The 27,608-nt window shown below is 47.0% G+C and overlaps 3 protein-coding genes across 15 annotated transcripts in view; 1 reads left to right on the top strand and 2 right to left on the bottom strand.

Annotated features, from left to right (window-relative positions):
- Positions 1–163: 163 nt before the first annotated feature.
- Positions 164–1,249, bottom strand: LOC118506662 (39S ribosomal protein L17, mitochondrial). The gene has a single exon (XM_036044082.1). It carries the CDS (start codon positions 1,110–1,112, stop codon positions 504–506), a length of 609 nt encoding a protein of 202 aa, XP_035899975.1. The 5' UTR covers positions 1,113–1,249; the 3' UTR covers positions 164–503.
- Positions 1,250–1,605: 356 nt separating this feature from the next.
- The window catches only part of LOC118506651, a 61,094-nt gene continuing 35,091 nt past the window's right edge, over positions 1,606–27,608 (top strand). The window contains exons 1-5 of one of the 13 annotated variants that reach the window (XM_036044062.1): positions 1,610–1,763; positions 2,069–2,235; positions 2,344–2,754; positions 11,800–12,299; positions 18,934–22,952. In XM_036044062.1, coding sequence (XP_035899955.1) covers positions 11,972–12,299; positions 18,934–22,952 — 4,347 coding nt within the window. In that variant the 5' untranslated portion in view covers positions 1,610–1,763; positions 2,069–2,235; positions 2,344–2,754; positions 11,800–11,971. Of the gene's footprint in view, positions 1,770–2,068; positions 2,755–11,799; positions 12,300–18,933; positions 22,953–27,608 lie in introns of all 13 variants that reach the window. The other 12 variants (XM_036044057.1, XM_036044063.1, XR_004905527.1 and 9 more) reach the window with 12 other exon arrangements.
- Positions 23,733–26,067, bottom strand: LOC118506659. The gene is made up of 2 exons (XM_036044077.1): positions 24,227–26,067; positions 23,733–24,148 (listed from the first exon to the last, which is right to left on the bottom strand). The coding sequence occupies exon 1, from the start codon at positions 24,934–24,936 to the stop codon at positions 24,355–24,357; it is 582 nt and encodes a 193-aa protein (XP_035899970.1). The 5' UTR covers positions 24,937–26,067; the 3' UTR covers positions 23,733–24,148; positions 24,227–24,354.

Here is a 27,608-nt window from a genome sequence, read left to right as displayed (position 1 = left end):
ATAAACCTACATTTTCAAACCGCACCGAATTCTGACATTCACTAAAGTGTGCACGCGAATCGCTATCCATTTTGGGCCAGTCGCTAATTGTACATGCGAATCGCTATCGATGGCCGCAGATATCTTAAACGTTTGCGCGAACCGCTAAGGTATGCTCGCCGTATGCTATCTATCGGTGAACCCTGTAAGACTGTATCTTTTAGTGCGTCCATCGTACAATCAAATTCCTACAGCAGAGAAAGATGCGCCATGCCGTCGTTTTTCCTCGTCCCATTCCCAAGATAGCGATTGTAAATAATCCTAGCGCAGCATCCACCCTCGACACCCCCTATAGTTCTCCAACGGCGGAAAATCGATAACAATACACAATCCCGAGATACCATATTACCAGTTTATCTTTGCGAGCGTGCGCTTTGCTTTCTTTTAGCTGTAATTTATTGTTTTTCCCCTTTTTCTGCTACTATAAATCTAAGCAAATGACATTATTCTATGTACAAACTACACTAGGCCTGCGGTTGGGCCGGTTTTGGTTGCTCGCTGGTGGCACCGGTAGCTTCCCCGGCCGTACCTTCCGATCCAATCTGGGCGGCCAGTTCCGCATACTTTTCCCTCCGGTAGTCCTTCTTCGCTTCGTCCATCAGCACATTGTGCAGCAGGTTCCGATTGTTGGTTTGGTTCGGCAGTAGCGATGGGTACGGGTTGCCTCGTAGCTCCAGCACCGCTCGCTTTCGATACCAGCCCGGATATTCCTTGGGGGCTTTGTACATTCGCGTAGCGGACACCTTGTACTCCTCGAACCGTGGCACAAGCACCTTGAACAGCTTGTGTACCAGCTGCTTCTCCAGCAGCCAATAGTCGGCCATTTCCATCGTGGGTTTGTGGCAGTCGCCGTTGCGTATCGCATCGGAAATTAGACGCTCGGCATAGCCGCGTGCCTCATCCGCCCGCTGGTAGTTGAGTTCGATCCGCTCGTGCTTTACCAGTGCCGTCACCGTTTTGCGCAACTTATTTAGCCGGCCTTCGGGGCCGTCGCTGTTCTTCAGGTTGCGGTGTCGCGGGCGTATCGCTACCCGCAGCTGGGACATTAACTTCGTTACTTCGGCCTGATTCATGGCGAGGGGTTTTCCTTTGGTTGGGTCACTATTTCACACAAAAATTGGTATTTTTATGCAGTAAAAATACACTGGCTCGCGTTATTCAATCAAAACAGCACATTGCGGCCCGGCATCAGCTGGGTGACAGTTGAGCTGTCAAAACAAGCGAACGTCACAGTGGTACTGTCAGTAAAAAAGAAAACCTTTTTTATTTGTTTTTTATTCGCAAATTTTTATTTTCTTGCTGTAAATTTTAATGCTCCAAATTTTATTTTGGAAACTCACAAATGAAATTTTAATTTCCATTTATAGCGGCTTGCTGTACTTATTTGTATCATTAGTTTCTTATTTGATCTTTTGATCGGCGCTACCAAAGCGCGAGTCAAATGGCAACAAAACTGTCAACTATTCCCATAGTCCAAACCGAAGAGCAATAGCCGTACTCTTCTAACAACGGCAATGAATCCGATCAGCTACTGTCTCTCTCTACCAAACACAGCCCAGAATCAGTCTGCAAGCTCACCGCCATGAAGCCACCAGCACGTATTCCTAATGTTTTCTAATTCAAAAGTTACCAAGCCGCGAACGAACAACAGTGTGTGGACCGGCGTCTCTACTATTGCTTCGTGCGTACGCCCGTAGCGAAACAGTTTTTTGGTGCGAGTGTGCGTAAGTGTGCGTGTAGGATAAATACAGGATAACGATTCTGGTCGCGTGGCTCTTGTTAGTGTCGCTTGGTGAAACAAAGCAACAGGAAGATTATCAACTTGTTTTATTGTTATTTTTATTCAATTAATCGTATTCATCCTTTTGCCTCCTTCACATTTCCACCAAAACACACACACGTACAAGCGTGTTTGCTCCTTTTCTCTCCCTTGCTCGGTCTCGCTCTCCCTATATCTATCTCTATCGCTTTGTGCAACGGCGGTCCGCGTTGTGTCGCTGTCTCTCGGTCGTGATTCGAAACCGGTCAGCTATTTCCAGTTCTTCGATGGTCCAGCGTGTTAGCAGCAGCAGCAACAGCCTCCGGGAGACAGAACGAGCAACCCCATCACAGGAAAAACCGGAGCTGTGCAACTGAGCTGCGCTGTCTCTGGTCTGCTGCGGGCCACAGATAATATCGATCCTGCCGTTGCTGACGGTTGTTGTCACGGTGACACCTAGTGCTGTGCGCGGGTGCTTGTGCCTTTTTCAAGTGTGGAGAATTTAATGCAAAAGATTCTAGGTTTTTTTTTCTTCGTGTGTGCAGTGAATGAACCAGCAGTAGTGTAATTTGGGAAACGCCGGGAGTGCGTGTGTGCAATCCACACCAGTGAGTGAGTGAGTGAGACAGTGAAGTTACTTCTGCGCAACCCCTTTTGTTGGTTTGGTCCGTTGTGACGTGAGGCGAAGAAATTCTGGTCGCGAGAAGGAAAGGAAGTGAAGCCGTGCTTTTCCAGCCAAGCCAGCGCTACTCTAGTGAAGTGTGTTGACGTGTGGCCCGAGGATAGAAAATAGAAGTTTGTTTTTTGTTGTTGCTAGAGCACGTTAAGGCAAATACTATATTACGGAAGCAGCAGTGTAGAGTGCACCGTAAAGAAATCCGAAAAGTGCTACAGCTTGTGGAGTTGGAAGGACGTCTGGAGCAATAGGAATTCAATCAGCCGTGCGCGTACCAACCGTAAGTGTGTCCTGGCTTTGTGTATGTCTCTGTATGTTTGTGTGTGTCACTATGTCCAACAGCCTGGTGTCTTGTAGCTTTCCTGAATACTGAACGGGGGAAAACTTGATTTTTCTTCGCACATAGCAAGCAATGAGGTTTCCATGACACACGACCATGTGTGCCCGTTACAATTTCCTTCAAGCAGTAGCCGTAGCATGGCTACTCCGGAACAGTGTGAATGCTTGTCTGTCACCCCTGCTAAATGCTAGGCTGTCTGTTTCCGTTGATGGGATGCTGTTGCTGCTGCCTTGGGGCTATGCCGGATGCACTTGTTTCTCGCGAGATTCATGAGGCGGATTCGCCTATAACAACTCCCAGCAGAAGAAAAGCGGAGCAAAACTAGAGAAAGACGTTCAGTGCTACTAAATCTTCATTCGCTTTATGATGGGGCATGAGAAAAGCCACACTGGTGGTGTGAAAACTGTGAAGTGTGCTGGGAATGAGCGCACAAGACGCGTGGGCGTTTTGTTAGAATTGGTTCGAAAAGGAGGTTAGAAAATCATATTCAACTATGGCACGAGACAAGCAACAAGATACGGTACACAGGTTGATGACGGATGCAGATAGAAAGGCGACATAATAGGTGGTCGAGGAGGCAGCCGTTGGCGAGATGAAACTCCGATGCTTCCGTTCACGCGATGGCTACTCGGGGCTACATGTTGCAAGAACAAAAACCTCCTCGCCTAGACAACATAGGAAGGCCATGGCAAGGGAGCAAAGAACCGAAACGGACCAGTGCGTGTAGTAGAACAATGCATGCAGACGCACACACACACAGCCATACGTAATGGTGTGTAAGGGGGATGCCGTAGATTTTGGAATCTCCATCGCAGCAGCCATCGACCGGAGGCACGTTCGGTCGGTCCGTCTCGCTGTGTGTATGCGCGTGCGTGTATAGGGAAGGATGGGAAAGAGAAGAAAAGCGGAATGCTGGGAGAAAGGGAGAGAAAGTGCGATATTTAGAACGTGGCGCGAGGAGGAAAGACAGAAGAGAACGTTAAGCTTGATGAGTATTATCCGCCATCGGAAGGCTCCATGGATCCATCCACACACCTGTGCTTCACTGCTGGTGAGAGTGAAATGGGACGATGCGCTAGCTCAGCGTGCTCTGTCGCATCCCAGCAACATATGCATGAGGTACATCTCTCGTTCCGTCTGTTCTGGATCTCATAGCCCCGGTCTGGCTGGTTTTTCGATGAGCTGGTGTGTATCGATGGCTGGTTTATAAATTGAAATTAGTTGGTCGAGGGATGCGTTTTTATGTGTGGAAGTGGCCGGGTTGGTTACTCCCGTCGCCCCACTATCCCTTTCCAGCTGTTGTTACACCCGTATACAGGTGTTCCAGCACAAGTCATCGTGAAAGTTGTAGAGATGGTGGTAGCAGTGAAGCAATAGAAAAGAATAGCTTACCCCCCTTCATACCATAGAATCGGAAATTGGTCAGTCGGATTTAACAACTGTTTTCCTATATGACACACAAGCGCCGGTTTTCCATTCGCCCAGGTGTGTGTGTTAGAGGTTGTTGTGAGTGTGTGTGGGGCTGCGTGCGAGAAGTACGGTGAACCTGTGTGTTGAGCGCCATGATGCAAATGTTGTTCGATCCAGTTTCTGGTTTTGCGTATGCGGTTCGTTGTGTGGGGAAAAGCAGAAGTAGAAGAAGAGAAGGGTGAAGGAGAGAGGGGGGGGGGGGGCAACGAGCGACGAGTCCGCAAAAGAGTTGTTTGAACTCCGTCCGTTGTGCTGTTTTTTGTTGTTGTTCCTTCCAACGCTTCGCTGAACCACATCCATCTCGCTTACTCCGGTGCGCTTGCAACAAAGATGGAATCAGGCGCTCACTCGCTCTCGCTCTTTCCAACGTCAATCTCTCATCTTTCTCTCACTCTCTCGTTCTGTTCTGCATACATAAACGCGTTGATGGAACCATAGGAAAAGAAGGATAGAGCTGTGTGTGGCTGGCTCTGTTGTGATCGCGGTGTCGGACGACGCGGCACTTGTTGTGTTTTCCCTTTTTTCTTTTCATCAATCCCACACACAGCCGCACGCGAGTTTTCCCCACACATACACGCGGCGCTATGATTTTCGTGCTGTCGATACACAACGGCGGCTTGTTTTTCCAACGCCTGCTTTTCGTTTGTTATTGCGTGTGTGTGTGTGTCTATGAACTTTTGACAGCTTTTTCTCAGCGTACGAATATTGTTTGCTCAGGCCCAGCGCCAGCTCCGGATGTTGTGCCATGCCTTGCCTGCCTGGTGGAACTTCCTACTGTTGGGTTTGTTTCGTTTTCCATCGCTGTGACGTGTTTTCCCTACATTTGGTGTTGGGCTCTGTTGTTCTTTTACGATTCCGTTTTCCCAGGCGGTCACCGTCGCCAGCCACACCTGTTTTTTTTGCGCCTGGTTCGCTTTTAACCCTTCACTACAAGGACTAGAGACTGGGCAGCAGGAAGTGCGTTTGCCAAAGATTTGTGACCTCAATTGAACGCCAAACATCGTCATAGGAAATTCGAAGAAAAACAGAAACTTTCCCAATAAAAAGGTTAAGCTGGACAAAAAAAAAAAAAACAGGAACCTACGCACGCACTTTTGTCTGTTCATTTGGTCATTTTGATTTATCTTATCGTATCGCCCCTTTACGGCGCTGGTTGTGCCGCGCGTCTCGCGATCATGATGATTGACAGTGCTAGTTTTTTTCGGGGTTAGGTTTGTGCCGGCCACCCCAGTCTGATGATAAAGCCCCAATGCTTGGCCGGCGACCTGATAACGAAACGACCAATAAACATAAAAGCATCAACACAACCACACATCGAGTGACCATTCCAAGGTTCTTCCTGGGCCCACCGAATCATTCGTGTGATTCGTGAAACAATTCAAAAATAAAACAAAAATGCTTCAAATCCTTTCAGCACTTTCCTTTCGTAAAGTTTATCACAAAGAGGCTGCAAAAAAGGGCATTCATTTGTTATTGTTTGATTTATTTTAGCATTTTCTGATTTGCTGTGAGCTGTTTATTATTCATATCGCTTTCGCTATTGATTTCCCATACCCGTCGAAAGTCTCATTGATAAGGAGTTTGGGTCTGATAATAGAAGCCTAGGCCATTGATTGATCAGAAACTGCCTAACAACGAGTCGGTTTGAGCTGCCCGGAAGTGTGGGTCGTAAGGCGTGTGACGTTGGCACAGGACTCAAGTTCGGTGGGAACGATGATTCATCGAACGCACTTGTTTATTATTGGGGTACGAGTTTTGATAGCGACCTGGCAGGATAGTATGATGGACGATAAAAGCTTGAGGGGAACGCATGGTACCATGGGTTGAAATATTTTTGAGTATTTATGCCGTGAGTTAAATGTTCCTATATAAATTTTTAATGGAAAGATAATTTATCCTAGTCAAATTCTTTCTACAAATGACAAATGAGCAGTCAGTTTTTGGTGTAGAACGAAGAGTCCTATTATGTTCGATGTGCATACTAGTGAAATTGTCATTCTTCTTCCTTGGCACTACATCCTTGAGAGGTCTCGGCCTGCCATTTCTGGCTTTCTGTGACTTTATTTTACCCGTAGAAAAGTAGTCACCCCTGCATACGGGAAGGCGGTCTGGATGGGATTTGAACTCCGGTCGTGTCTTGTGAAGACCACTGGATTGTCCACTATTGACGTACTAAATTGACCCAATTTTACGAATTTTCAATTCATGACGCTATACTCTAGCGAACCACCAAATTGACCTTTTTTTTCTGTATTATGCCTCTTATGGAACATCTGTAGCCCAAAGAGTTGATAAACTGCAATGGAATATTTGATACTTAGAATCTTATGGAATATTATTGGATAAGAGATGCATATCCTGAAGTCCGATTATTCCCTCTTCCATAGAAATACTAAAGGGTCTAATCGAGGGCAGATGCCGTCCTTCGAACAGTCTTGTAAAGGACGTACCCAACACAAAAATGTAACTGAAAGTTACAAGGAAAATCCAGGCTATTTCCTGGTAGCTTTATCGTTATGACTCCAGTCCAAAAGGTTAATAATATCCTGGACATGATGAACATTGAATACGCGTATTGAATATCCATATCTGAGAGGCCAGCGATGCTTGCGCATGATGCACTTTCAAGTAGTGAGGGCAACGTCGATAGAGGAGATCCTCAAGATATTAGATATACCACAGCATTGATCAATAAGCCTTGTTTTGGTCAATCCTCTTTCGGAGGACCTTATCCAATCATTCTGTAGCAAGTGTTGCATCTGAACCGGCGAGTGCGTCATCGATCGAAGAGATCCTTTAAGAACCTACCTCAAAAGCGACCAATTGATTTTATTTCGATCGATCATCTTTCGTCGATTTCCCTCTTTCAAACATCCTTTAGCCAAGATGATGTGGCAACTAATCATATTTTTTAAAGAAATTTAAAGCCATTTTTTATGATCGATTAAACATCGTATTTGTGTTGTTGATTTTTGTATATATTTCTTTATAAATTGAAAACCAAAAAGGGTAAAATATTGTTTTAGCTACGATAATCGCATCAACTGAGATGTTCCCTTCACCAAATGGAACATTTCTTCAATTATCAGCATTACCGATTAGGAATTTCCCGGCCACTTTCCCTAATTGCACAAACTTTTCCGGACAAAAAAAAGCAACGCAACAAAATATATCCCCAACAGCGGTGTATGTATGTGTATGTGTGTGTGGAATGCCGGGAATGTAATTGATTTAGAGTCCTCTCACCACGCCCCCCCCCCCCCCCGTTTTCCGAAACCCATAACGTACCCTTCCTCTTCCAATTAAAGCTCCATTACACCTAGTTCAGTGACTTGTCCGTCCGTAATGGGCAAAGCAAGATTATCAATTAGGGATGGTGGTAGATCTTGCACCTTTCTTCGGATCCGGAGTCGGGCGGTGGAAGCGGGTAATAAAGTGAAAAAGCCAAAACAGCGAAGCAAAAAAAAAAAAACCACCACACAACCATCCTGAATCAGCGAGTAATCGGTACCCATTGACTAAAACCAACCAACCAACCAACCGGACGGTTGAAAATTGATTCCCATTGGGGTTGAGGTGGGTTTTTGTTTCACTTGCCCATTACTTTCCTTCATATTACGAAACAGATTAAGGGTACCCCCCTCATATCTGCACACACACACACACACGAACATCCTCTAGAGCTGAGCAAAAAAAATTGTGAAGTCATACCCTCAATGGTACCCCACAGTTTTCTCACCTCTTCTCGAGCGAAGGCGTCTCTTTTTTTTTTGGTATCGTGTTCCGTCCAACCAATCACCAGCAGAAGAACATATTTGTTACGCATGAAAACACGCATAAACACCTCGCTTGGGAGGCGGCGGGTTGGTGGTGGTGGTGGTTGTCCACTTCGGATCGGTAGCAGTCCGAAGCCAATAAACCGATGTACGCGCGCGCGCCCTTTTGCACACGCTCAGGGCGCTTCAAACCTCGCCGAGTGCGCGGCACGCAAAACTCACCCAGCCAGGAGTGGCCATCCACCTGCGAATTGTGGTGAGGTGAAAGTACTCCTTCATTGATTGCAAAATAGGAAAAGACTGGAGCGAAAAAGGTTGGAGAACCGTCCTTGAAAATATTATACAAAAATCCGGTCTATCCCGTTCCATCGGGGACATCGCAGGGAGAGGCCGTGGATGGTGTGGAAAAGCTCGCGAAGAGCATAAGTGTGTTATGCTGCAGACGCGCCATTTTTTTTATTACTGTACCAAATTTAAACCGGTCAAAACGAGGTTGCATCGCGCGAAGATGAGACTTAATGGGAGGCTCCATATTTAACATTCCAATTCCACACACACACACCCCGGGTTGAGAGAACTGGAGATGCTTTTGTGACACATGCGCGCCAAACCAAACCTGTGCCGCGGCCACTCGATAGCGGCGCATAGTTGTGGGGCCATTTTCTGTGTCATCATCACAGACCGCGGCGGATACTTATCGCGGGAAAGTGGACATTGGATGGGAGAATAAAAGGCAGCAACCACAAGCGAAAAAAACAGAATCATGTCCAAATGATATTGTAGATTGGCAGCGAGAGATAAGGTTGTGGACAGCTACACAGAACCGTAGGGCAATTCTGGGTTGGGAGTGCGGGCGAAGTTGTTTCATACTTGTATCGCTTCCACTTCAATTAGAAGTGATGATCGTGGTCTGCTGCCGACTGATAGAAGAGCTTTTTCGCTCTAGTTCGTTGCGAATGTTTGAAGCACTCCGGCAAGCACGTTGGAGAACGTCAGGAAATATTTGAAATATTTAATGTTTGTCAAACAAAAATCAAAAAGCTTTCACACCTCCTGTTGTAATAGTCAATCATTCTAGAAAGATCTAAATCTTATACTAGACAAACCTAACTATCCAGCGATTGATCTTAAAAAAGGAAAGTCGAGCTTAAAGATAAATAGAAGTAACGGCAATCTTTAGCCAATAGAAAGTATTAGAAAGCTTTAATACTACAACCTCGAGATATCTGGACCTGACAATTTCGATTTCTTCCGCTTCTTCTTTGCTTCTACAACCTCAAAGCGGTGTATAATCAATCCTGCGTACAAACAATTTTGAGTTATGTGCCTTAATTTTTTTCCGGATAATGGATAATCATTTCCGCGTACAGGAGAATAAAATCCCGAAAAGATTTACTATCAATCCTATCTATCATGACAGAAACTGGCAGCGCCACTAAAGGGCCTAACTGGTAAAAAAATTATAGAAATATATTTTTATTATAAGCTTAAGTGTTTAGATGAATCATGGATTACGTAAGAGATGTTTTCAAGAAAATGGCAAATAAATAAAATAGTTATACTTAACAGAAAGAATTTTGAGAAGCTTGAGAGCCCAAGTCGTCTTTATCTGGGTTAGGATAAATCTCAAATCTCCCAACTTGCTAATTACTTAATTTAAAATGTTCGACCCTTGGAAGATAACTTTAAAACTTTAGACTAAAGTAAAAGCTTTAAAAAAATTGACTAAAGCTGGTTTGTAATTGATTTTAGGCAACATGTGTGTGAGAAGAAAAAAGCTTTCTATCAAATTATTCCACAATTGTAACAGAAGATCTCCAATCTCTATCTCGAGAATCTCGTGAAGTCTCTTAAGGGGCCAGATCCGGTGGACGAGGCGATAGCGGCGTCAGTCTTCACACGGCAGTTCTAATGACCGGGGTTCAAATCTCATCCAGATCGCCCCCTCGTACGCAGGACAGGAAATGGCAGTCCGAAACCTTTCAAGGTGGTAGTGCCAAGGAGGAAGGAAGTTTCGGTCTTTTATTGTTGGATTCCTTTACTTGATCGTTCTTCTAGCTGGATAGTAAGTCCTGCGTTGAGTACAAGGATTTGGTTCGAACTGAATTCGATACCTGGTCTTTTGTGTCTCTCTCTTCTTGGCCTAATGATCTCTTAGGTCATGCCTGCCATTTCTGGCTTACTAGACTTAATGAAACCACGTAGTTGGATAGTCAGTCCTCAGTACGGGAGAACGGTCCGGATTGGTTTTGTTTACCTTCAGTCTGTTAAACTAACGATTCAATACTGATCTTCAGGCAGAACCTCGGATGGTTCTACTACAATTTGATTTCGTTAGATTCGAAGTTGCTGGACAAGTTCAAATATATGGCTCACGCTATCATACAGCCTTAGTATAACAATTCCAAAATTACACACCACTACTAGGAATATTTGTATAGTTATTTTAAATAACATACGACATACAAAACCCATCGATCAACTCTTACAGCAAAAACAAACGGCGCGAGATTTGTTTAAAAACTATCCCCTGCCGCCGTCCCATTTGATTTCATTCATTCAACTTTCTCGTGCGAAAGTGATCATTCGATCGGGCGAGAGACTTGTAATGCTGTACTTTCCAGCCGATTACACTTCCCAAATTGCACTTGTTGTCGTCGTAGCTTAATGTTTCTATTGGTGCCACCTACCAAAATGATGAACACCCCAAAACGGATCCCGATGGTACTCGTTTCCTCCGACGGAACGGAAATGCCGGAAAACTTTAGCTGCAACCACCACCGGGGTCGTAACTTTTCCTAATGAACGAATCGTTTAAGCAGCATTCGCGGGGGAATCTGCTCGGTGAGCCGGGGTTTTTTTTTCGAGAGGAAATGGTGTGGCAATTGCAGTCCAATCTCAGCCCATCTAACCGCTGGTACAATTGACCCACGATGCTCGGTTGCTTCCATATCATTTCACAGTGGAAAAATTGGAACTGAAACTGCCCCAACTGTTCTACTCGTAACAGTTACACCGGCGATGACCGACGACCCCACGCGCCAGCTTTGGGGGGCGCTTGCTAGAAGTGGCGATGGGTGGCAATCTGTTTTCCGATTTTAGTAGAAAATAATGACATATTTGCATTTGAATGGATGGAACACGAATGTCAGTTAGATGTGGCGCACGAGACGGACCCCTCGTTGTGGGTTCAACTCGCTCGCAGCAGCAGCTGCTGGGTTGTTGGTATAGATTATTGTACCTTTCTCACGGTTTCATTGCGTGAAAACTGTGGCAAAATGAGGGGAAGATGGTTTCGCCGCTGAGGGCCGAGGGAATATATTTCAAACAGTGTCAGCCGCACAAAAGTAATTAAGTTTAGGAGAAGAAAACAACAACAAAATATACAAACACACTAACTTAGTGAAAGCAGCCGTCAACGGCAGCATTAGAAACGGGACAGAGTTTTCTGTGTGGAGTTTGAGAGTGCAAAAGCGAGACAAGGGTAGCTTAAACTCTACGACACGCAGCAGCCAGCCAGCCAGCCACCCTTGAGCCTCGATGCTCTACAATTAACCTATTTGTTTGCCAGAGTGTGTGTGTGATTTTATTTAACGTGAAATATATTAAATAGCTGCCGGAAAGAGAAAAAAAACCCGGGAAAACTGATCGCTTTCCCACTCCAGCTCAGCTTTATCTAATCGCTTGCCCATTTCATCTTTCATTAATTTAAATTTTTTTCTGTCGGCGCTAATTTCAGGTGGACTCTTGAGCCCCAAGCTGGACGAGATCTGGAGAACGGACAGCGGAAGTTAAAAAAGGATCGATCCTCGTCCTCCCACAGGGCGCAGGAAAAAAACGAGCGCGACGGTTCCACATCGGCAACATCAATTCTCGTAAACGCGCGTTCGCGCTCACTAACGGGGGTCAGCATGATGTCCGATCATGCATCAACTAACAATGGTGCTGTCGCAACGGCTGCCGGTGGTGCTGCGCAGACGCCAGTGACGGCGGTGGGTGGTGGTAGTGGGGGAACACTCGATCCGAACGTCATTCCCCAGTGGAAGAAGGAATTGATTCAGCGTCGCAAGAATCTAGCCAAAACGATCGGTGCCGTCGCGACACAGGTGCACGATTCGGCGTCCACGGTGGCTGCGGCCATTTCGGCGTCGGCCTCATCGCCCGTGCAGACCCACCCGCGTACACCGACCGGTGGCTTTCCCGTTGGCAGTCCGTTCTATGCCGGGACCGGAACGAAAGGTAAACTTCGGTGGTGAAGGATTAATGTTAGGAACATATTAAATCAACCACCATGGCACACGTTTTCGTTTTTGGTTATTCTGGTTATTCAATTTGTTACTTGTAAATATAAATTTTGGTTTGTGTTGTTCTTTGTAACAGTAACTGTTTTGTTATCCGTTGTTCCATGTCATGTCCGCTATTCGATAACGTAGCTAGTAATATAGCAATAATTCGATTTAATGTGTAAACCAAACAGCCTTTCAAAACCCTGTAAATGATTCTTTAATTAAGCTAAACGTACCTCAGACAATCAAAAGAATCGTATAGACAAGTTATTGATTGATCGATTGGTTAAGCCGTGACTGATAGAAAGATCAGCAACCCCTATCAGCTCCTTTCCCTATAATTGTTTCTAAATTATTTAGTCCTTTAATAAGGCTTAAGTCTTACGCAACCCTGAATAGCTCGCTCAAGCTGACTGTGTGTGACATAAATTTCCCATCAGAAGGTTAGCAAATCGACGAACTAGATCCGGATTTTAATTAGGACACTCCTGAAGACATGCTATGTAAGGCTAAGGCAATGCTCTTGAAATTATGCATTGCTCCCATTAACGAAGCTAACGATAAGATAACCAATCGATAACGCTGACAGAAAATTAGCCATTTGACAGACACCTGCATCTGTTATGGCTAATTAGAAACAAATCGCACGTCTTATGGATCAATTCGTTATGTTATAGCCATATTTAGAACTGGATATTCAAGTAGCAATGAAACAATACCAGGTACATCTGGAATCTGTTCCTTTTTCACCATTCTGTTCTAGTAGAAGAACTTGTCAGGCGTTATGATCGTTACATAGTTTTAGCCTGTTGCGGAAATTCTTGATACCGCTAGCGGTCTAGACACAGTGGTGGGTTTAAAGTTACGCAGACAGTATTTTCAATGTAAAAGAGGCCCACAACTTCCATTTCGCTTAGGGCATACAAGGTGCTAAATTCGCCACCGGGTCTAGAGCAGTCGTCTGCCATTCCAATATCTTTACCAAGTCCCATTTGTCCATGAGGACGACCCAAAAGGTCTTTGCGAGGTGGGACGTTCGGTAGCATTCTCATGACATAACCAGCGCAGCCTTGAGCCCGGCGAATCTAGCTCACTGTACGATGGTGAGATCACTTCTCTCTCTCTCTCTCTCTCTCTCTCTCTCTCTCTCTCTTAATGGTCTAACGACCTCCTAAGTTTATGCCTGCCATTTCTGGCTTATTAGACTTAATGATACCACGTAGTTAGACAGTCAGTCCACGTTAGATAGTCAGTCAGTTCACATATTTCATTCCAGTCTTGGCCGTAATTCGTCTTATTTTTTATAATTATTATTGATGAACGGCATGGTTCTATTGCTAAATCTTGTCGTTCAGATAATTACTTACCAGATCAAACTAGCTGAAGCAATCATCCCGATAGGATCGATCAATAATGTCTTATAAAAAACTCACTCACGCAACTTTCAACCGCATCTTGAAAACGGTGATAACCCCGGGACATGAGCTCACTCCAAATGAACTGACAAAATTAAAATATTGTGTCACTTTTAATACTGGCCTTAATTTTTCGTAAACAATGTCGCTCCCTTTTTTGCGTTTGCATGTATAAAAAAAACACACACACAAGCAATAATCTGTGTCCCCATTATCTCAAGCACTAGCCAACCGGCCGTGGAAACCACTCACGATGATGATTCACGCGTACTTATTGCGCACGCTAATCCCAGCCGTGTGTTATGGCAGGGTTCCCTCCCTGTTGCGTTTCCATCCTCCACAGCTTGTAAATCTGCCGGGTTCGATCGATTGATCCTGGACGAAAAAAAAAACTTTGTATACCAACACACGATAAGGAATGAACAGGAACACACAAGAGAACAAGGGCCGAAATGCTGGTAGCGCAGCGGCAAGAACTGCACACATACCGGCCGTGATAAGATTCCGCGTCTCATCTAGCTTGTTTTTGCTCTTCTCGTGAGAGGCTTAGCGGGGTGTGATTAGCTTATCGGACGCGCTTGGCTACTCCATTATCAGGCCAGGCTGCCCGCGGTAGCCTCGCCGCTAAAAGCTGAGGTGCAAACATGTGACAGGTGGCTGGATTCCTCCACTGCGTGACTTGGAGTGTAAGAGGGTGGGCATATAGCTTAGAATTATTATTCGCGAATCATGTTGGAAATCGCAGGAAGAGAGTATGCTTATAGACATCGAACATGGAAGGAAGATCCTTCGATATCTCTTCCGAGATATTATATCACGATTTGTTTGAGCATCACACTAACCACGCTAACCCCTTTTCAGTAAACCCACCCGAAGGCAACGCCATAAAGAAGCACCCCGAGGGTGATTAGGAAGTATTCTTTCTGCCTTCTGTTTTGTCTGGCCTTCACACTACACAGCCGTATGTTTTTACTTCTTCTGTCGTTTCATTTCATTGAGCGCACTAAACATGTCGTCGATTTGTTTCAATTTAGCCCCGCAGCGCGCGCGACATTCGGTGTTACCCCGTTGCAAAAAAAAAAGTGTCGTCGCCAACTTGTGTGACTGCTCTGGCTACTACGACCTTCGCACGTACGAAACTCCGATGGCTCAACAGCATTCACCACAATTATCTCACTGGTTCAAGTATAGTTTTATTTTTTTTTTCGCTGCTGTTGTTGTCAATATATACAAGAAGAGCGAAATTCAATGCTGGCACATATATCGGGTAAAGGCCTCCGTCGAGTTGTGCTTTTCGGATAGAAAGTACAAAGTGGAATTTGCGCTTGAGCTTGCAATTAAATGCGGAGCCTATGCTCCCCGTCCGCTCCGTCGCCGTCCCAACTTGACCGCTACGCGGTAATTGATTATGCATTTTTTGGAACAATGTTTTTGTTTTTTTTTTTGCTCTTGCTCTTGCTCTTGGTGTTGCTTTTGGTAATTTTTGGTTTTAAGCTTCTGCACACACAGCATTAGCGATTTGTGCTGAGCTACTGCTACTGCTGGCAGGCATTAGTTGTGTGCCGTTGTGCCACATACTAATAGCGGAAAGATCGGATGAGTGAGAATGAGGAAGGGGGCTTATTAATTAGACGCGTGTGCCTGCACCGCACTAATGGGTGTCCAGGGGCATGATCGCGTCATCAAGTGTCAAGTGTATGCGGGGCGAGAGTGGCGTGGAGAGCGGTCAGGACCAGAGGACAGAAAGGAAAGATCTAAAGTTCTTCTGCTGCGCTTGATGAAAAATTCATTAGCCGCGGCGCGGTGTCCCCCATTTGTTACCCGGACGAGTAAAGCGCTCTTGGATGGAGGTGTTCAGTGTGTCATTATCAGAGTGGGAGGAGTGGTCGTCTCACTAGCTAAATAAATAAGGTTTTCAATTAATCTACATTCCACTAACAAAATAATAAAGCGCCGCTCGCTCAGAGACACACAACAGAAACCGGAAAGCAAAAAGAGAAGTTGTTGATCTTTTCGATCACTTCCAAATGAGGTTGAACTTTTTGTAATGTTTTTTCTTACCCCTTTTTTGTGTACTTTTACACAACGTTCATGAAGTCACTTAAAAGACTTTAACGCTTTTGTATTGTCTGTTATTAGGTGGTAGTGGGAAGCAAAAAAAATTTACCCCAACAAAATCAATCCGTTCCGTCGTTGTGTTGTGTTTTGTTTTACCTTTTGCTTAAGTCAATCTGCTTTTGCACTACCACACCACATCGCAAGGTGCACAAACTGGAGTGGACAAATTTGACATTCGATTTTGAGTTGATTTCGGAATACCAAAGAGGTACACAGCACAGGTACAGGTTCCATGAAGTAAAAGAAAAACCACCACCGCCGCCGATGCAAATGCGTGTGTCGGAATGCAAATGCGTGCAGCTCTCTGTGGTAATTCTCTTCTTTTTATATATCGTGAACGAAAAAAAAAAACGGTTAAAACTCTGTAGTAAATAGAAACCAGGGGTAGAGTTTGAAAAGCGAATGCCAAAAACCCCAAAGAGGAATTAGTTTTTATTTTGCGTGTTGTACTGCGAGACGCGTTCATATGCAAATTTGGATGTTGTGACCCACCCAGGTGACAATAATCGAACAAATGAGACGCTGACGCTATGATGACGCTTCTGGAGTTTTATCCCCTTTTTTGTGCTGTCGGGCCTAAAAACCCACCCCTTGAGATAATACTGAAACACAGCATTTAAAGTTGTCGATTTTCTCTCCATCACTTCGGCGACGACCAGTTTGTTTATAGCATTTCGAAACGCGTTTTTTTTAATGAAGTATCAGTCTGTTCATCGCTCCACAAAAAACCGAACCAAACCTGGCACTAAATGGTTGGAGCGGAAATTTGGCGAACGGTGGCAACCCTCGCGAAGAGGAAAGGATGTCAAATGAAGAAAATACTTCTTGTGCATGCACACTCTAAATGGTCGACAGGGGGAGCAAAAAACAAAACACGCGCATTAAGCCACGCGATTAATCGGATGTTAGTTCAAGTGTGTGAGTGTGTGTTTTTCTTTACTGCAACTGTAACAAACCGAAAAAAAATGCGTCTTCAAGCAATTTGTCGCTTTGTAGGCCGGGAATGATTATATGCTTGGAGCTGGCGTAAGCAATTTCATTGATTTTGTCTATTCATCAGTTTTGCCGTGTGCTGTTCAGTGTGTAGTCCACATAGCACAAACAAAAAAGTGCTGTGTTAAGTGAAGTTGTGAAGTTAAATTGCAAATTATAGTTTTTTTTGTCTTAAATGCATTTTAATAATTATTATAAGAAGTAAAAAAAGGCACAATTAAACGTTAAATCGTTGATCTAATAAGCTCGCATCGTTTGATTGCTGTTTTTTCGTTTCGTTTGTTTGCTCCCCATTAAATTTAAAAAGCACTGTAGAATAGGCCTGCTTTCCAGGAGGAAAACTCCCCAGAATCGGCGAGAGATAGCGCCGCACTGATGCTTCCTCGTTATTTACATTTTATTACACTGTTTATCTAGCTCTTCCTTTCCACAATTTTACTCAATTATCGAAACTCCCCTCGTGTATGCACATACACACACGATCATCTTCCCACATGCGAACGCAGACGGAGTAAATGAGTTTGTTTATGGATTTCTTTCGTATTCGGCGGGCCTCTCGGTCAGGCCTCTTTTCAATCAAAAGAACGCAAATGGGCGATGCGAGCTGGAGCAACAGCATTATTTTACACTTTAACTTACTTGTTTTGTTATGTGCATTGGAGAAAAAATGTTAATGTTAATGTTTTTCATTAAAAGTTTCCATCTTCCCTTTCATTGAAATCTTACGCATACGATCGGGGGATATCGACACAGAATCGATAATCCACACCCCTTCGAATATTTATCCTCTACTCCCGGGGTTAAAGTTTTTCCCCGGGCAGTGGAAAATCTCCATTGTGTTCATTACTCGTCGGTAAATGAATACCCAACATGCCTCGGCTAACGAACGCCGATCGCTTCAATGAACCTGCCTCTTCCGTTCCATAGCCAGCAGCAGCAGCATCAATGCTTCCCTGTACTCCAAAGGCAATGAACTCACAGCAGCGGTACTTTGATTTATGTTTTGATTTGCTATCTCTTTTCCGTGCTTGTGTTTCTCTGTGCTATGCGACTGTCTTCTCCTACACCCATACGCCGGGGGAACTGACTTGCGCACTTCATTTCTCTTTTGTGTTGGAATGATCGCTCACCAACCCCCTTCCATAGGTTGCACTTTGATGAACGATCGTGTGCTATAAAATGTTAACCCTTGTGTTCACCCGATTATGGCTGTTTGGTTAAATACATCGAATTTACTGTTTTTGTTGTTATTAAAAAATAGACTTTTTTATGTGGATTTTATTGCTTTTTCTTCATGATTTTATTAGGAATTTGTAATTTTTGTATGAGAACAACATTGATAGAGAATCTTAAGCTGTTGATATTGCTCTTACCAAGATTTACGTAGTAGAAGTATCGAAAACATAGTTTGAAAATCGCATTTAAAAGTGATCTTAAGCACTTTATTTTTTTTTTAATATATTAGGTATAGTTCTAAATTTTTAACTCTCTCATTCAGTAGCAGAAAAACTGTACAATTTAATCTAAATCGCCTTACTTAGCTACGTTATCGAATGTTGCCATACAAAATTCAACTTAACGAACAAATCGTTCAATTAGTCCATGTGGTTTGTGTCTCGGCTAATTTATAGCAAACTGTGGATGTGTTCATTTCGCTATCTAACCCGGCTAATCATTACATGTTGTTTATTTTCCTCTTCCCTTTCATTGCCTTTCTTGACCCCGGTGTCTTCAAACATGCGTCCATGTGTATATCAATTCCTACTGCACCTCACCACCAACCCGTCGCTCGCGTCACAATGTATATCGTTGGACACTGGTGTACTGTTATCATCACCCCATCCCCACATCCAACGCACGGGTCGGGCCTCCTCCTCATGTGGGTGATGCGATCACTAATACCAAAAAACACTGTTGTTGCTGTCCCTGTGTGTACATATCGATCATCTGTTGTATGTGGCCACCTCATCCACCCTTCACACACGCAATGGAATTTGTTTATTTCCTCGATTCGTTGTGTATGTGTTTGCGTGCCTGTTTTGTGTGCGTACGTATATGTAGAGAGCACCACCACCATCTCCACAAACACACAACCCCGCTCCCCGCTCGATGGTACAGTGCCCGACAGCGAAACGTTGCACCAGGTGGAAGCGAACGAGGAGCACGAAAAGCACAGCACACAGCAGTCGAATAATGAATCCACTCTACCTTCCGTTAATGCTCACCAAGCAGTTTCCTCACCGACGGCCGGATCGTTCATCGGAGTTCATTTCGGAGCGAATGAACACGTGCAGCAACACACCAACAACCAGCATCACCACCACCAACAGCAGCAGCAGCAACAACAGCCGCACAGAGCTGGTGTTGGTGGAGGCGCACGAGTCGCAGCTGCGAGTGAAGCCGTAGTGGTGCAGTCGGCAGCAAGTGGACCATCGCCAACGTCGCTCCCGACGGTTAACGGAGCTCATTCGCATTCCAATGCCGGTTCGGAACACAGCGGCAGTAGTGCTGCCATCGCAACCGCAACGAACCGCACGGGCTCTGGCAATAGCAGCGTGATCGTCGAGCGTGAAAGTTCGTCCACCGTGTGCAATAACAGTAGTAGTGGCGTTGTGGTCAGTAACACCAGCAGCAGTAGCAGCAGCAGCGGCAGCAACAGCAACGGCAAGTTGGCAGTGTCCGGTGTGGTAAACGGTCAAACGCAGCAGCAACCGCAACCGAGCTCGAGGGACGGCGTCGCAGCCAGGAAGATGGTCGCAGCCACGGCCACGGAGGAGATCGTCGTCGTCTACGAAAAGAACTCGGTGCTCGGCGGTGGCCTGGATGCGACCGGTGGTGGCGTGGTCGTAGGCGGTGGCGGTGCGATCGGTGATGCCGGTGAGGAGCTGAAGTACGGGCCCGGGATCGTGTCACGGTTGCGCTGCCGCTATCTCAGCCTGGCCCTGCGCCAGTCCGTCGCCAAGCAGCGCCCGTCGCTCAACAGTATGCGCCGTGCGACCAGCCTCAACAATTTGCTGGACGAGGAAAGCGAAGATTTGAGCGAGCGCGAACAATCCATTGGCAGTGAGGGTACGGGTGGTGGCGGTGGTGGTGTCGGTCATCAGCAGAAGAAGTATCAATCGCAGAATTATCACAACCACTACAACCACCACCAGCAGCAGCAGCAGCAGCAGCCACAGCGCGAACACTACAGCAACGGAAACGGCAACAATCATAACCATAACCATAACCATCATCAGCAGCAGCAGCAGCTTCATCCAACGGTAGTTCTGCAGCCAACTTACCAGAAGCAGCAACACCATTTCGCCCCGAAACAACAGCCGTGGATTCAGCAGCAGCAGCAGCATAAAGAGGACGATCAGCAGCAGCAGCAGGGAGGAGCGGTCAAGACGGCACCGTTTCTGCGCGGCGTGCAAAACAGTTATACGCGAGCGAGCCGCCAGGTGGAGAAGAAGAACGAGTACAATCGCTACACCAAGCATCATCGAGGTGCTAGTGGTGCCGACGCGGTCCTGCTCAAGCGTGCTCGCTCAGTCGAGGCTCTGGTGCGCTACGATCACAAGGCTTGGGAGCGGGACGGAGCCAACCCAGTAGCACCGCCAGCGATAGTGACAGCGCCAGCACCAGCACCAGCGGCCCTTGCCGTGTCGTCCTCGGCCGAGGTGGGCAGCAATGTGATCATACTGGACGAGATCGCCCAGGCAACGACGACGACGACGACAATCGCAACGACGACAGCGGCTGCGACAGTACCGGCTGGTGCTGAGGTGGTGCACGGCGGCACAACCAACGGTATTTCCAGTTCGGCCTCACCGACGGCGATGCTGATGAACGGCAAGGGTACCGCTGGTGGAGCGGGCGGCGCATCATCGGAGCTGCTGGTCAGCGATTGCGTGACGATCGAGGAGAAGATCATCAACGGGCGCGAGAAGGGCGATCCGAAACCGAAGCGGCTGACCTCGTTCATCGATGCCGACGAACGGCCACCGCCGGACGTGGTCAAGCAGACGATGAAGATCTTCGAGGCGAACGCTAACCGGCGCGGCGGTCGTGGGATAACCGGCACCAACGCTAATGGCGAGGTGGCTACCAAGGTGGCCAGCTATCGCTCGATCATCATCTCCGGATCGGCAACGGCCGGTGCAACAACGGCAGCGGCTGCCGTTTCGTCCGCGGTCGGACCGATGGGTGATAAACCGCCCATCACCCATCCGAAGCCACCGTTAAGCCCCAAGAAGCCAAATATCAAGCCACGCACCGCTAGTCCGAAGCAGCAGCAGCAGCAGCAGCAGCAACATCAGGCCACCTCAGCCAAACCTCCGCCGACTCCGAAATCGCTGGAGGCTGTCAACAACCTGAAGAACGCACCTGGCGCACCGCCAACTGTCAAAAACAATAACAAACCACAGCCATCGCCGATAGCTGCGGGGGTTGTTGGAGGCGGCACGACGCTTGAGTCCAGCACGCCACCGTCTCCACCGGCACGAAGTAAACACACGACGTCCGCACTGAACGGTAGTGTTGGTGTCGGTCTCGCGAAGAACATGCAAAGCAGCAGCGGTGACGGGGGCAATGCGGTGACGATGGCGGCGGGTACGCAATCCGACCCGACGGACGCGAAGACGAACGCACTCAAGAACGGTGGTACGGTTCGCGATCACTACAACTACGAAAACGGCACGACACAGACAACGCCATCGACCAAGACGTCGACAGCGTCGGCGACGTTGACTCCAGGGTCAGACGGTGGTGGCCACCAACACAAGCACAACAGCAATACCGCACAGGAGGCAGCAACACCAGCAACGGCAGCGGTGTTAGCGTCGTCATCGCCGTCGGGAATTTGCGATTCGCCTTCTATCCAGCAGCTCACGAGCAAGCTTGGCAGTCTACATCTGGCGACCTCTACGCCGACTGGAGCTGCGAACGGTTCCGTCTCTGTGCAAGATCGCCGTAACCTCGAGTACGTTACGAGCGACGAAGAGGAAGACGACGACGACGACGACGACGTAGACGGCGAGAACGGAGGACGGCGCAACACTACGTCCTACACGGTCAATCCGGATTCGAGCGAGAGTGAAGACGCACGGGATAATCCCGCCGGGCAGGCAGGCGGCAGCAGTGAAAACGACGCAGACGACGACGAGGAGGACGAGGAAGAGGAGGAGGAGGACGTCGACGGTGAGCAGCGTTCGGTGCGGAAGATTTCGCGCACCGCAATGGAGAACATTGCCCGTGCCGGCACAACGACGCAGTTCCGCTTCAATGGAGCTGTCAAATCGTACCTTCCCGGCGCTGGCGGTGGTGGTGGTGCACCCAACAGCACCAAACCACCCGCACCACCCATTCCGATGTCCCGCGAGAGCCTCGCCGGGAAGGCTAACGGTGCTTCGTCCGCGGTACCGATCGAGGTCAACGGGCGCCTACCGCCAGAGGGCGCTAGCGTAACCGTCGACGCACCGAGCAGTGTGAACAGTGTTGTTGGCAATCACAATAATGGCAGTGTGGTCGGTGGTTCTAGTGGTGCTGCGATACAGCAGACGAGTGCGAGTTCCGGTGGACCGGCGACGTCGGTCGCTCCGTCCCTAACGCGGCGCGAGATCGAAAAGAATCAAATCAATCGCGAAAAGAGTGGTGAATCGACCGGTCTGGCGTCGTCCGGCACGAACAGCATTAACGGTACCGGTGGCACGGTTGGCGGCCCGGCCGGCAATGCTATACCCGGAACGACGGCACCCGCCGGTAGTGTGCTAGTGGGTAGTGCGAATAATGGCGGCGGTGGTGGTGCGACACAGACCACCGCCAGCAACAGCAGTGCGGTCGACAGTACCAGTTCGTTCGTGGCCAAATGGGGTACCGGTGGTGGGGGGGTTGGGGGTGCAGGTGTGACAGTGGCCGCTGCTGGACAGTCGCCCCTGGCCGGGCTGGTGCCGGTGCGCAAAAAGACGAAACCACCGCCGAACCATCAGCAGGACGGTACCAACACGATGGTGTTTAACTTCAGCGACCGCAAGGACGTGCCGGACTACATCGAGAACGATGGCGTCATCATCCGGCCACGCCCGAGAGAGCTACCGAAGGTAAGTGTGTGCGGTCGTGGTCGTGGTGTGCGTAACCGTCGAACCCTTTTCCCTTACAATATCCTGCCTCCGGCTGATAAGAAGCGCGGTTCGGGTCACTCAATCACACAGTCGTTCCCGTTGAGTCAGTGGTTATCCCTGTGGGGAACTGTGCAAGACCAGTCCCCGGTTAAATCTTATCTTATCGACCCAAATTCGTTCTTCTTTCCTCGGGGCTTAAATCGGCAAACATCTACACACATTCGGCAGTGCAAGAGTCAAATCAATGGGCTTTATGGTGTATGCGTGATGGGGATCGTTTACATAGGTCAATGTCGGCTGCACCCATCTATTTCCTTGCCCGTGTCGTAACGATGATTCACCGCCGTGAATATACACCGGAAACGTGTGCCGCCACCTTAATCAAACCCGTATCAGTGGAACTTACCGGCTGCGGAGGTTTGATTATGGCTCAGATGTTGTGATTTCGTGATGCAGATGATAATACATAAGGTGCAATGTGAGTTTGTAGCGGGCTGACACCATATTGCGGAGCATGAATGGTCCACTTTGAACTGGAAAATACAGGTGTGTTAACTGCTTACGTTGATGCGATCTTGCCCGTTCGAGGTGTTTATTGAAGTGTGCAGATTGGACAAAAATAGACAACACGAGCGAGTCTGGTTCATAATTGGATTATCAACCCAAATCGACTTGCGGTTCTCCGGCCCTGTCGTCTAGCTTCAGAGATCTCTTCGGATCGACTTTGACTTGACGTTGAAGTAAATGGGAACACAATAATATTACAGAGCAGTGTTTTTCTTATATTATTCCAAAAGTGATACAAAAACATGCATTTTGGTGACTCATCAAATTCTTGAAACATCTCACGTGTGAAAAAGTGAAAGCAAATGGGCACAACAAAAAATGTCGCAATGTTCTAGATGAGCCTGAAGAGGGGGATCTTCAACTCCAAAATAAATTTGCACAGCAAAAAATCGTTCAAAACAAATATGCGCCACATCAAGAACTGCTTCTTCGAGGGTTTTTTTTGTAGTTGCGCGGCGGTAGTTTGCCCAACGGATCTACCAGAGACGTATGCGATATCGGTTTGTTGTTGATGTTGTTATGCACTGAGCGGTCAGCCGGTCCGTCTCTGGTTGATTCATTCTGATACCGTACTTCCCGGATGTGGTGTGATGTGAGCGTCACGCACGCTAAGAAATGATCCAAGAAAATGAAAATGACAAGTCATACAGAATAGACAGAAGGTAGTAGCATGAAGGTTGCCTTACCGTACGCATTATAAGGCGGCAGTAGATCCGTGCAACGTATCGATTTCAATCACGGTCAACGTTAATAACAGTCTTAGGTAGAGACCAACGCATAATTTAGTTGCGACCGCAATGTACGGTCTCTTCTTTTACAGCTGCCGTTTACGTTTGGCCTTTGGACCGGGCAGTACCGGTAGCTTAAACCCTTCGGATACCGTCGAACTTAAAGACCCCCCTGCCTGTTGTGCCTTTTCGTGGTCCTTTACGATGTTGCGCAGCTTGATAGCTTTCTCCAGCAGGAAGTGGAACCGGCTGCACACACCGCAACCATCTTCGCTTCGCTGGCTCGTATCAATGTCGATCGTTTTCTGTGCGCTTAGCGGATTCGCTGGTGGATCCTCCATTTCCTGCGTGTTACGTTCCGCATCACCACAGCCCGAGAACATGTCCTCCGTTGACATGGTTTTGGCTAGCATGGGAGCAGATTCTGCACTAGCACCCGCCTGCTCGAGCGACTCGAGCGATTGCATCTCCTGCGTTTCGAACTGCTCCTGCCAGGTGAAATGGATCAAACGCATCGGAAACGTCGTTTCGTGGCGACACTCGGGACAGCAAGGGCTTCGTGTCGTCCAGTTCACGATACACTTTTCGTGGAAGATGTGTCCGCAGGTGGTGGCAAAGATGCGCCCGTTCTCGAGCGATTCCCAGCAAATGGTGCAGATAATGTCCATGGCGACTGTTTTCCGTACCCGTTGCACTGACTCAAGCGGAAAAACTGACGCCTACTGTGGATAGGTATATCATAGGTTGCTAGGATTATGCAAGTCTGTATCACGCGGTGCAACAATTGACAAGTTGCTATTGTCCTATGCAATTGATAAACCACGTCACGATCAGGATCGATCATTCGATTAATGGGTTTCGCGGTTTGGTGGCATAGAGTGCAAAAGGTCTTCCTTTATTCTTGAGAATGCAGGGCTATCTTGCTTTGTTTCAGAATGCAAATGTCAACCAGAGTTCCAGAGGCATTGCCTCCCCCAAGAGGTGTGCACCACATTCTCGTAAACTTCACCGCTACAGCGAGAAACTAGCTTCATCGCGAAAACCCTTAACTGAAGCCTACCAGCGGCGAGATGCTGCTGTGTGCAAACCGTTCCGTCACGATTCATCATCGTACGGAAAGGGTGTGAGCTTTGTTTGGGGAATTTGCTTCGAGCAGCAGCACGACTTTGGTTATGGAGCGCCAGACCTTTAGTAACTGCCATTGCCATTCCGAGTCACAACATTGGCGAGTTGTGAAATATGATCTTTACCTGTTCTTTTGCTTTCCAAATTGTACGGGATCCTTCGCGCATTCCGCCGTGCACCGATCGAAGCGTTGTAGAATTCGCTTCCCGGGACACACTTACTACGATGTGACTGGTAAAGTTAGCTAATTTGCATTTCAGATTCTCCTTTTCGGTTTCTGCTCAAGTCTGAGGCGCAGTTTGATGGAATTCCCTCTGCTGACTCCGGTGTTCGTTCGTGATGCGTTTCCATCATTCATGCGTGTAATCGGTCCCCCGTCACTGCTTATAACCAATAAGTTATTCCACTTGCCAGACCGACCAGCAGCAGCAGCAGGAGCAGCAGCAGACCGAAACGTAGACGACGTCCAACACGCACCGCACATGTTATCGCAAAATGAATAATTTATCAGAGAACCATTCAAATGTCTATTTGTCGCCAGCGGAAACGTTAAGTTTTGTGTGTTTGTTGGTGATGTTGGTTGGCGCGCGACCGTTCTCGCGCCTTTTGCTTGCTCGAGTGTGTGATTTTGGTGAGCTGTTAGAATTTGAATATTTAAAATCGGTTAACGGACATGCCACTTCTAAGTGGCAAGTGGGAGTCGTCCGGAGATTCACTTTCGTTACGATGTTTAACCCCCTTGGAAGAAGTTTTTATGAATGAAAAGATTCTATGAATAGTTTTCTTTTTTTGCGTCGTATGTCTACTTTCAGAGAAAAGTTTCGATATGAGTATGATAAAACCTTGGAAATCCCCACGTATGTCAACCGCCTTTGTTGCAGCTCAAAGTACATTGCACCCTTGCACTAGCTTTTTGTCTGATGCATGTATGATCATTAGAAAAAAAAAAAAAACTCTTTATGATAATAATTTTCCTTGTTCCTTTTTTGGCGTTAGAGATACTAGTTGTCTGAGGGAGAATTGCACGTTCTACACATACCTTTTTGTCACGTTAACTCCTGACAATGAGTAATGCACAATAAACCTTCGCATCATGACGCATCCATCGTAGACGCGCGCTAGTTCGATGACTTGTCGTGATAAACGCCTCAGGTTGAACGGAAATGTAGTGGGAAGTGGTTTAATGTGTAATTAGAACCTTTTCCTGGGATCGGGTGTACATCAGGACAGACAGCGGAAGATTTTCCACTCAAAGTTTGAGTTTCGCGAGCGTGACTCATTATGCCATAGAAATTGTGGAGTTTCTTAATTGAGTTTGATGTTTCATTTCATTTTAAATGATCCCAGGACTTTGTATGTCCTCGATTATACGACAAAATGAGCTGCGTAGATCTATTTCGCAATGGCTATTTGTCCACAGAGTCCACACAAAAAAGCATTACCTAGTGCGTAAACAGCTCAGTAGAGTATGGCGATAAATATGCCTACGGCAAATAATCGAACCGGTTGTTTGGCAGCAAACATATGTTGCCCGTAGACCAGTACCCCACCCCCGTAAAATGGGGCAGGTAAATGGAGAGGTCCGTTATTCGGTAGTCGAGCGAGCAGACCAACAACTTGTCTCCCAAATGTCGTCCGAATCGAGTTCAACTTGTTCTTTACTTCTTGTTCTTCCATTTCTACGATACATCAATTACCATTAGTCTAATTGATGGAGCAAATGGTGCAACCCTCTACGAACTTTTTTTCTTTCCTGTCGGGTGTGGATACAGTGGTGATAAAACCGCCAAACCCTCTAAATATACTTCTCTCACCACATGGGCTCGTAAAGCTATTTCCATACGTGTGGCCATACAGTTCGTGCATCACGAATGTAAGAATAGTGTCCGATTGGGTTAGCACCTGCTGTGTCGGAATAATCATGCACCGGCGGCTAATCAGTAATGCCCACGTGTACGGTGTAGGGTGCGTACAGGTTGTAAATTAGAAAGTGTTTAGAGTTTTGGGGTTGGGTTAGTTATAGACAGACCACGAAAAATATGAAACTTTGTTTACGCAATGACTGTTGCTGCTGCTGCTCTGGATGAGAACGCGTCTTGTGGTTCGTGTTAGGAATCGATGGCACACATTCTTCACCACCAAATGTGGGTCACTCTTGAGCGAAGCATTGCTTCTCATCGCTTGTTTAATCCCTTTTCTCTCGGCAAGTGGTCTG

The sequence above is a fragment of the Anopheles stephensi genome, chromosome 2 (genome assembly GCF_013141755.1).
Source record: "Anopheles stephensi strain Indian chromosome 2, UCI_ANSTEP_V1.0, whole genome shotgun sequence".
NCBI classification, from domain to species: domain Eukaryota; kingdom Metazoa; phylum Arthropoda; class Insecta; order Diptera; family Culicidae; genus Anopheles; species Anopheles stephensi.
The sequence above is the reverse complement of the archived record's forward strand: the minus strand, read 5'-3'. Positions and strand labels throughout refer to the sequence as shown.

Coding starts and splice junctions, on each gene's coding strand:
- LOC118506659 (XM_036044077.1), bottom strand. CDS start 24,936: ATGGACATTATCTGCACCATTTGCTGGGAATCGCTCGAGAACGGGCGC.
- LOC118506662 (XM_036044082.1), bottom strand. CDS start 1,112: ATGAATCAGGCCGAAGTAACGAAGTTAATGTCCCAGCTGCGGGTAGCG.